The sequence below is a fragment of the Cyanistes caeruleus genome, chromosome 6 (genome assembly GCF_971803275.1).
Source record: "Cyanistes caeruleus chromosome 6, bCyaCae1.hap1.1, whole genome shotgun sequence".
Classification (NCBI taxonomy): Eukaryota; Metazoa; Chordata; class Aves; order Passeriformes; family Paridae; genus Cyanistes; species Cyanistes caeruleus.
Window position 1 is genome coordinate 62366909 of NC_141706.1, and position 10727 is coordinate 62377635.

The 10727-nt window shown below is 44.5% G+C and overlaps 1 protein-coding gene across 1 annotated transcript in view; it reads right to left on the reverse strand.

Moving 5' to 3' along the window:
- The window catches only part of RHOJ (ras homolog family member J), a 60973-nt gene extending 58726 nt beyond the window's left edge, over positions 1-2247 (reverse strand). The window contains exon 1 of the mRNA XM_023927379.2: positions 1445-2247. Within this exon, the coding sequence (XP_023783147.1) occupies positions 1445-1622 (178 nt within the window). The 5' untranslated portion in view covers positions 1623-2247. The remainder of the gene's footprint in view (positions 1-1444) is intronic.
- Positions 2248-10727: the final 8480 nt, after the last annotated feature.

Here is a 10727-nt window from a genome sequence, read left to right on the forward strand (position 1 = left end):
CAGCCTTTAGGGATTTTTGGCTCATGGAAGCACATATTTCCAACAGGCAATATTCTGTCGTGTGTCTTGCCTGTGGAAATGTTATTTTCTAAAGTGGTCACTGAATCTATCTGGTGAGAAAGGCAGAGAAAAGAGAGAGCTGCTTGCATTAGAAATGACACTGCCCACTCTTGTGGAGGAAAAGGTCTTCACATTTCCATTTACAGATTCTGCAATTACACAGCTTTCTCCTTTGGCCAGTTCATCTGCTAAACCTGATGTGGAGCCAGAATGCAAACAGGGATTTTTCCCATTACAGAATACCAAATCTATGATAAGCCACACCATGAAAATTCAGTTTTTAAGGAGGTGGGAAGAGAATGAGGGAAACTCCAACTGCTGCTGCAAGATAAGCAATGAGTTTTTGCAGTGCTTCTAGAATCTGTGTCAGGGATCTCATAAAAAAGCCTCGTAAGCCAAAGGAGCACTGTGAGAAGAAAAACAGCAGAATTTGGGCTAGTAAAATTTAAGCAGATGTTTGAACACCAGTTTTAGCCTATGGGACATCTGTGTGATAACTTTGGACGCAGCTGGATAAAGTCAGTAATTGCTACAGAAAGAGGCCTGTGAATATTGTACTTAATCCCTGGGTCTGTTCTGCACAGCAATGCACTGAATATCGTTGATGATCTTGATTATGTTTGTGCTTTTTTCTTATACAAATTCCCCTACTATGAAGGATTCAAATCAATCACCTCTTCTGCTTTTCACTACCATGAAGTTGTAGTATTAAAATCTGTTTATAGATGCAGTAGCAAGCATCTCTGAAAGGAGAGTTACATACTGACAGCTTGGAAAGAGACTATGCTGGTTTTCTCAAAGATCACTCCTTAAATAGGATATAGTCCCAAAGATTATTCCTTAAATAAGATATAGATATTGTAATTTATGCATCATTTGCCAAGAGGGACAAAATTGTGATAGGATATATATACACATACACACACACATAAATATAAAAAGATAAATATATACATATATTACATATATATATATATATATAGAGTCTTCCTAACAGCAGACTGCAAAGCTCAGAACTTCAAAGACTAACCAAGAATACAAATTGATAGAGGTTGAATTACAAGAATACAAATTGATAGAGGTTGAATTACATTTGTTGTCCCAGAACACAGTGGATTTAACTGCACCCCTAACGCTTCTTATTGGCCAAAAACAAGACAAAAATCAGAAGCAAACAAATAAGTTCTCTGAATAAATCCTGCATTGCCCCAATTTTATCAGCTGCCATCTAAGCTGCCTGGCAAGCATCCAGGCCTGGATGACATTCCTGGACAAGAAGTAACCCCTGCATCCCTTTTGAGCTGTCCTCTCCTCCAGCTTCCTTCACCTCCCACCTGGCTGTCCCGCAGCGCTCGATTAAATTTCTTTTAAAGCACTTTCTTACCTGCATAGTGGTCAAACACAGTGGGCACATACTCCTCTGGGAAGGCATCATTGGCATAGCTCATCAGCAAACAGGTTTTCCCGACTGCACCATCCCCAACCACCACACATTTCAGCATCTTCTTGGTGTTGCTCCTGCTCCCGTCAGTGCAGTTGTCATTTTCCTCCTTGCAGTTCATTCTTGCTGCTGCCGCTGCTCTTGCTGCTCCCAGGACTTCCAAGTGCACATGAAGGAAAAATGAAGTGCGATTGTATTGACTTTTCCTGAGTTTGGAGAAGGAGGGGGGTGGGGGGGGGGGGAGAGCAGCAAATCTCAAACTCAGGAAATCATACTAATGTTTCCAGGCTGTCACAGCCGCTTCTAACAGTTACCAGATCAGTCAAGAGGATCATCGAGGTGAATAAATTAAACACACAGAGAGGAATTGCATAAAAAAAAAAATAAAAATAAATGAGTGCTCTGTCCTTTTTCGTTTGTCCCAGTCAGGAAATCCTCATCCTGCCCGGCTGTTCTCGGTCTTTATTGCGACTTCAGAAATATCAGCAGCCTGCGGCTTCGATCCGCGTCTCCCTTCCTCCAGCCTGGCCGCAGGAATCAGGGATTCCTGTTAAATCCACTCCATTTTCCATTTCATTTCTAACATGGAGGAGAGTCTGGAGGTTTTTAATGGAGTTTTTCCTTTCTTTCTCCAGCTTGCTGTGTGTCAGGAAATCATGGGTTTCCTGCTGAATTCCATATTAGGATCAGTGGGCTTGTGAAGGGCTGCAAACAATGGGAGCTCTGTGTGTATTTGTACTTTGGAGGAACTCTGCCAGGACATGGAGAAAGGAAAACACTAGAGGTCCCCCTGCAGAATGAAGTTTTTTAGGCTCTCTGCTCCATCCTGCACTCCAGCTGCTCTCAGGGCACCAGCGAGGAGGATTTGGAAGAATCCAGGACCCCTGGATATGCACAGCCAGGCTGCGAGCCCCTGTCCCAGGCACGACCTCCTCTGATCTCAAATAGGTATTTTCTCCCATTTGGGAAAGAGAAAGGGGGAGGTGGAGAAGCAGAGAGGAGATATACTGGCTAGATAATGTCGACTTTTTGTCTCTGTAGCTCTTTAAAGTGTTTGTTATAAAGAATAAATAACTGATTTTTCAGTTCACACACTCAGAAAGTTTCTCTTGCCTTTCCCCTCATTCCTGCTTTCCCCCCATCCCTCCCAAAAGACAGATTTTCCCCTCCTAATGTAGAGATGTAAACTCAGACAGAAAGAATAAAGTGGAATTAAGAGTTAGAGAAATTAAAAAATGAAACAAACAAACAAAAAAAAACCCTGTATAGCAGTCTGTGAAAAACCAGCTTTGAACTACACGGTTCCTTCCCCCTCCTCTGGTTTGTTCCGGTGCTTCACTAAGTCTTCTCCCCATTTAAACGCACAACAATCTGCATGTACACAGAGGGCAAAACTTCCCGCTCCTTGCACAGGAAAGATTTTGCAATTTCCAGCAGAAGCGAGCCAGACACTGACACAAACCCCAGTGCAGCAGCCCAGCACATCCTGCTAGCTGCATTTCCCTTGCACGAGCCTGGAAGGCTTTGAGAGGGGGAAACCCTCCCCTGCTGGCACTCCACGGGTGATAAACACTCCCCCTGCCCTGCTCACACCTGGTGAGAGATAAATGCCCAAAAGTACACACAAGCTTGGGGTACTGCACACCTGGAACTGCAAAGACCAACCCAGCCTTAGAAAGGAATCCTTTTAGCCCCAAACTGCATGATTAAGACAAACACAGCCATTATAATGGAACTCTGTAGTCCCAAAATTTGCGTCCTTCAATTTTTTTTGTAGTGAAGGGGCATGGCAGACCTACCTGCAACCTCCCCTGGACAGGCTAAGTCTGTCAGAGCTCTTCAATGATTTATCTGTGCTGGATCAGCTCTGGACACCTTCCCCAAGAAGTGGTATAATTATAGGATCCTGTAATAATTTGGGTTAGATAGGACCTCAAAGATCATCTGGTCCTAATCCCCCTGGCATGGGACAACTTCCACTAGACCAGGTTGCTCCCAGCCACATCCAGCCTGGCCTTGAACACTTCAAGGGATGGGAGATGGATAAAACATGTGAACAAGGTTTGTTTGTTCCCCTGGGGAGCCCCAGGGAGCTCTGTTTGCTGTCTTTAACCAGGAGTCTTGGTCATTCAGTAATTTCTGCCCTGTGACCCTCATCTCATTCATCCTTCTCCCTGCTGATAAGAGGGATCTGAGCAGGCAGTGAATGGCCCAGCATCACACCTATCACAGGCATCACTGAAATGCTAATTTCCTAATTATATATATATAAACTAAAATTTCCCAGAGTTAGGAGATGAGGTGCATCTTCCTAGCTTCAAATTGCAGCCCAAGGCTGAGCTTCATCCAAGAGAACCTGTGAGCTCTGGCCATCAGAACCCCCATTCTCCAAGCAATTGCTCTGCTGATGACTTCCACCATCAGCAACCTCAAATCCTGAGGTGCAGCACATATTACAGGGATTTATTCTTCAATCTTATTTCTAGTTGTAATCGAGGTCAAGCTCCAAGTCTGTGCAGCTGAGCAGGTACCAGCACCCTGATCCCCTCTGTGCTTTTGCTTACAGCCTGCTGACCTTGTGAGGAACATCTGACAAATATGTAGGTGCATGCTGTTGCAAGGTAACTGCAGAGCCTGAGGAAGAAAAACATTCCAGCAATTCATGGTTCAGTTCCCCGCTGCCTCTATCAGACAAAAGCAAAAGCTGTCTTGCTTCTGGTGTTACACTGGCATAATCTATCTGCAAGCTTTTTTCAACATCACACATACTCCAGTTAAGGCAAGATTTAATGCTACTTGGGCCAGATTTAGGCCTGCAACAAAATCCCTGTGGCTCATTCCTCCCTGATCATAAAGCTGGGCAAGCCTCAGCAGGACTGTGCCCACCTCCATGTCTCCTGCAAGAGGTTAAATGATGAAATTTCCTTGCTGGTTTTTTTTCTAGAGGATTAAAGTGACTTTATTCTATCTTCCCCTTTAAAAAAAAGGTTCTTCCAAAATTTAAAGGTTTTCTTGAGCTATCAAGGGGCTGAACTGGAGGATCACAGAATCGGAGAATCCCAGAATCATTAAGGTTGGAAAAAATTCCCAAGATCATCGAGTCCAACCTTTGCTCCATTATCATACATCAACTAAATCACAGCACTGAGTGCCACATCCAATCATTTCTTCAACACTTCCATGGGTGGTGACTCCACCACCTCCCTGGGCAGCCCATTCCAATGCTGGACCATCCTTTCAAGGGAGAAATTCTTCCTGAACTGCTTAGGTCTTTGAAAACCCTTCCAATTCTAAGCTCTGATGCACAGGACGCTTTGTGGGGAGCCAGTTTTAGTTAAAAATGCATCAATAAAACACCTTATATCCCTCAGAGTGAACAATGGAAGTGCAGCTGTGATGGCAGAGCCTAAATAATGGATGGCCTGGAATAAGCCAACAGGAGGAGTTTATCTTGGAGGTGGGGAAGGCTGACATCTGACCTGCAAAATTCAAACTCAGTGCTACAAGTTTGCTTTACCTATATAGGTGATATATGCAGCTTCAGAGGACTGATGATAAAGTAATAAAATAAGAATTGCATTCAGACTAAAAACACATGTTCTCTTTAATCTCATGACTTAGTTTGGCAAAATTTAGATCAGCTGGATCAAAATATTTTAAGAGCTGATTTAGTTTCAGGAGAGTTTGATCAGGTTGTTTTACAGCACTTAACTCAGGGGGCTGAGAGAGTGTTTACTCCTCTGCTACTCTGGGGTTGTTGTTGTTTTACTTACCAAGCTGGCTTTGACTTTGTTGTCTGAATTAACAGGCCAGACCTGTCATCTAGCAGCCTGGCAAAGTTTGAGGCAATCCTGTTACATTTTACAGAAGATTTGTTAACCTGCAAATGGCAAGTGGCAATTCTGTAGGTTAAGCTGACCCCTCTGCACTGCTGTGCAAGTTTCAGCTCCCCTAAGAGCACTTCTGAACCATGGAGCTGCCCTCAAGCCCCAGCCTGGAAGCCATGGGGTTACTGGTAATCATTAGCAAAGATCAGAAGGTCTGATGATTTAGTCTAGACCCAGGGCTTTTTTTTTTTTTTTTTTTTTTTTTCTATTTTACTAATCAGGTTAGAATTGGTCAGCTTTTTTCACAAGATTTCAGTCATTACCATCTCACAAACCCAATAAGGGCAGCCTGGTTACGAGCCATGGGTTGGAATGTCTGAAGCAAAAAAATATCAAAGTAAAGCCAACTAGTCTGAATGCTTGGAAATCTTGTTTAAATGTGTGTGTGGTTTGCAGGTATCCAGCCCAGTTGGTTTCCCACTGATTTACAAGTTTCTAGCCAAGGGCACCATGGCACAAATGGATATGGGCAGGTGCTGTGAGCACTGTGAAGATGTCACCTTTCTAGCCAAGTTTCTCAGGCAATCTCTGCTCTAGATGAATTGCCTCTGACCTTTCGTTAATTAATGAATTTCCTGGCAGCAGATCTGTTCCTGAGACTGCAGAGCATCTCCAACTCCCATGTGCTGTGGGGATGCATCACCTTCATCTTCATCAGCACAGGTCAGAGAGGGCTGCCTGGGACTGCTTCCTTGAACCTAGCAAGTTCAAGGCTGGTGCAAAAAATTTAGGTGAGAAGATCTGCAGGATATGAAGGACTTGCAATGTTTTAATTAGCTCTGCAATTAGCAATATCTTGGCAAATTAACTCTATTCTCTATTCCTGGGCAGGCTTACAGGAGGAAAAAAGAGATATGATGCTCTGTCATGCTCTCCCTACTCTCTTCCCCTGGCCAACCTGCCACCCCCACATTTCTCCAGCTCCTCCTGAAATGCAGTGGTCTAACTTTGTGCAATCTTAGGAGTTTAAAACTTGACAGTCAGAACAATGTTCTGCATTAACTATTTTCCTCACCAGACCCCACTGATTTTAAGGGGGTCTTACTCTTCCCTAGGTCTTGTTCTCCTAAATGCTCTCCTGGCTAAACCAAACAGATCTGTCTCTACATTCTCACCCTTAAGAAGCTCCCCAGGGTGGGGGATTTTGAAGGTGACAACACTGCTGTGAAGCTTTTCTCCCTATGTCTTGCTGCTAGAAATAGACACATTCAGCCACTCTCCTTCCACCTACCAGTGTTGATAAGGAAATGAAATTTCTGGCACTACTACTGAACTGTAAATTGATTTCAGGCAAATCTTCTCACATTTTTCTTATCCTTTGTCTAATCTATTTAGATTCTGTTTTTTTTAGGGCAGGGATTGTGTCGGTATTGGACTGAACATAGCAGAACTATATTAAGCTTAACTATCACTGTGCTGTTCAAAACCAAGTTTCCCTGGCCATCAAATTCAGGACTTTGTCTGGACTATGTTGTTGTAAGAGCCAGCCTTTTGCAGTAAAAAAATCTTTGTGACTTTAAGACATCCCCACAATCATCATATCTCTCACCTCCAGTGTTAGATATTGGGGTGGTGCCTGTTTTTTCTGGGGTTGCCTGGATGACCCTCCACATTGTGCTAAGATTTAATTAAATGAGAACATTTTATCCTTATTCCCTCCATCTTATCTTCCCCTTTCTTGCTGTCAGCCCCATCCATCAGCCTCACACCCCAGTGAAGTGCTCATTGAGACCTCAAGTGAATTTGATATATTGAAAAGCAGAAGCAGCAAATTCAGGAGAAAAAAACAGGATAGTTTAACAGTGACCACAAGAGGGGTGGAAGTGCTCTGTGTGAAGCTTTTTTAGAGGCATCTTACTGATGGGCAGCATCAAGAGTCAGCTTTGAGGCTTGTGGAGAGAGAGCAAGCCTCTCCCCAGCCATCCCACCCCACCAGGCAGCTGCCACCAGCACCACCACCGTGGTGGTCCATGCCACCAGTGGGGGTTCCCTGATTCCAGCTGCTGCCATGGATATAATTAGTGCCATTGGATTTCCCCTTGCAAAGATGAGCTAATAAAACAAGAGGCTTCTGGGAGAGGAGGTCAAGCAAAGGAAATTCCATGTCCTGTCCAGCAGAGAACCCTCTTGCTTCCCAGAGGGGGCTGCTGTAAAGTGAGAACTGCTCACGTTGTGTGCTTGTGTGTGTGTGAACAGGGAGGGCAGACTGTGCTCCCTGTTACCTCACAGTAAATTCTGTATCACTGACTGCAGACAGTGCTCTGGGTGTCAGCTGGGGGGACCTACCCAGAGTCTGCATTTCCAGCTGTTTCTGTTCATAGGTATCTGAATTTGGACTTTGAGGATCAGTTTTCCTTGGAGGTGTGAAAGTTCCCTCTGGATACTGGAATATCTGCACCTAGTGCATATTCTCCCTGTTTGCATCAGAATTCTCTCATTTCCTTCCAGAAAAATCACTGGTTGTTTCCTCTGCCTTCTCTGATTTCTAGTTGTGTTCTTGTATGGCTGTCCTCTTCTCTTCTCTTCTCTTCTCTTCTCTTCTCTTCTCTTCTCTTCTCTTCTCTTCTCTTCTCTTCTCTTCTCTTCTCTTCTCTTCTCTTCTCTTCTCTTCTCTTCTCTTCTCTTCTCTTCTCTTCTCTTCTCTTCTCTTCTCTTCTCTTCTCTTCTCTTCTCTTCTCTTCTCTTCTCTTCTCTTCTCTTCTCTTCTCTTCTCTTCTCTTCTCTTCTCTTCTCTTCTCTTCTCTTCTCTCAAAAGCTGTTTACCTCTCCCTGTCTCAGTGGGGAGAAGTGGACTTAGGTAAGAATTCAGCCTGGGATTAGCATAGCAGAAAAAAACAACACTTCAGTCAATTTCTTTCTCCCTACCTATGATGTTTTCCACAGAGATTTTTTTCCTAAATTACATTTATTTTAGGTTGGGCAGTACAGCAGGAGGTTAAACAAAGAGAAACCTCATCTATGCCTCTTCTGCATCTCGAAATGGCATTTTCCTCTGCAGATGGTGGACTGCTGGGAATGTAAAAGGGCTGCAATCAGGAAATCAAGCAGCACTGAGAGCACCAACACTGTGATCAATTAGTGCCGTGTGTGCAGGTGCTCAGTGAAGTCATTACAGGGACAAATCTGTTTTGTTCACCTCTGATAACGCTTGGGACATAATCTGCAATTTCTTTAAAAGCAGAGAAACTTCCCCAAGTTAGATGGGTCCAAATGTAATGTTTCCAATGGGGGAAGAGGTTCGTGTCTAAAAACATGCCAGCTGGAATCTGTAGGTTTGCAGCTTCCCCCTTTCCAGCCCAAATTGCCAAGCTGGCTTTATCGTTGAAATGAACACACGTCTGATTCATAAAACATTCATGCAGAGTTTTTACTCTCTTGGAAAGAAGGGAGCAGGCTGCTTCCAGGAAGGGAATGTGCTTTTTTGCTTCATGTGATCTTTCTGCCTCCGCTCAAAAATAAGCAGAAGGCTGCTGCTGCCTCCACATTCCAGGAGCAGGCAGACGGGAGGAGGACCAAGGTGGCAAGCAAAGGGATGGCACAATTTGGATGTGGTGTCTCCTTGCTGAGCCTGTTCTCAGCAGTGCCCTGTGCCAGAGCACTGCAGTGAAACCCAGGAGCACCATTTCCAAACCTGCTGCTCAGACTGGCACAAGAGGAGTGGATCATCCAAGCAAAGCCCTCATCAGTGAAAGAGGAATGAGGAATCCTTTTTTTTTCCTGTCTATTTATACTGCTGATCTTCAGGGCAAGGCTCCTGCCTTGTTTGAAGGGTGTGGGCCCATGACACAACTAAGCCAAATTACTGATTGCCACCCATGGTCTAACCTGGCAACGAGCTTTTAAAAGGAGAAAATGCATAGAAAACTCTTCTGCTCTTTTTTTCCCCCTCTGCACTGGTTTTCTGCTGGCTGACGTTCCTCAGCTCTCGCTATAGGGACAGCTTGATTTTCCACAAGTGATGAGTGATGAGAATTACGGGAGAAGTGCTGGCAGCAGTGGGTTACTTTGCTCCTTTTGTAGGAATTTTAGGTTTTATTTACACTGCCAAATCATCCTCTTGCTTTAAAGGTGTCTGTGGTGGTAAAATGAGTGAGCAACGTAGGCACCCTACCTAGGCTGCTGTAATGTCCAAAAATCACATGAGCCTTAAGGTTAAAGCCTTAGGTCAAAGCCTCAGGACCTACAAATAGCTGAGCATACAGTGAAAGGGGGAGGGAGAGTGGAAAACAGTCAGAAGCAGGGCTTTTGCTGCAGGTAATGCAGCTGTCAGTGTTCCTGTGCTGATGTGTGTGGCAGGAGCAGCAGTCTCAGCCCTGCAGACACAACGTGGTGGGCACTCATGGCACACTCAGGCTGATTTAGGAACTCTTCACCCATCTGTGCCTCCTCTTTCTTGTCACTGTCTGGCTCATTCCTCTCTGAGAGGGCGCTGATACCTCTCAGGAGGAAGCTCTGCTTTTTTAGCGGTGGCCTTCTGTGAAATTCAGGTATAATGTATCCTGGGGGATCTGTGGCTGCTGAATCCTGCAGAGTGGTGCTGTGCTCTGCACTGGGCTGCAATCAGCTGAGACAGCCCTGTGAAGCTTGCAAGGGTCAGGGCTCCCTTTCCATGCTCCCTATTCTCCCACAGTGGCACATTTATGTAAAATGAGCCTGGCTGGACATTAGCCACCATCTCAGAGCTCTCTGGGTTTGCTCCCAGTGCCTGCCATTGAATGGCAGGGATCCCTACAGGTTCTTTTCCTTATTTTAGGAGCATTTGGGACCAACCCTGGTTCATGGCAGTGTATTTTGCACTGGTGACACCTCTGGAGATTTAGTGGGCAAAACTGACTCCTAAGATTTTCCAATTTTGTTTGATTAAACAGATGTAGTGGAGACAACTACAGTGAATAATAAATGGATCCATTCCCAGTGAAATATTATTGACTGAGCTTAACTCCAACATAACTCTTCTACTGTTTTCAGGAGATATTTGGTAATAGTCAGATTACAACAGGTATAGTCAGAGCAACAGGTTGCTGTTACAGCAAACTTTTAGGAAGTGGCCAGAAAGATCAGTTTTCTTTCTTGTATCTGTGATTTTCACCCTGCAGGCATCAGATCTGATAATTTGGGTTGCATTGGGATGAACTCTACATTTTCTGATATGCAGAGAGCATATAATTTCTCCTCCTTGCCTGTGGTGGTGGATTTTGGGCAGAAGCCTCTCTCAGGAGGGGATCAGTGCAGAGTGGAGATGAACAAACATCTCAAACCAAGTGGGTTTATTTCACAGATGAAGCAAAATATTAGACAAACTGGCTTGAAGACAACAAGCCTCTGATGAGCATCAGTAA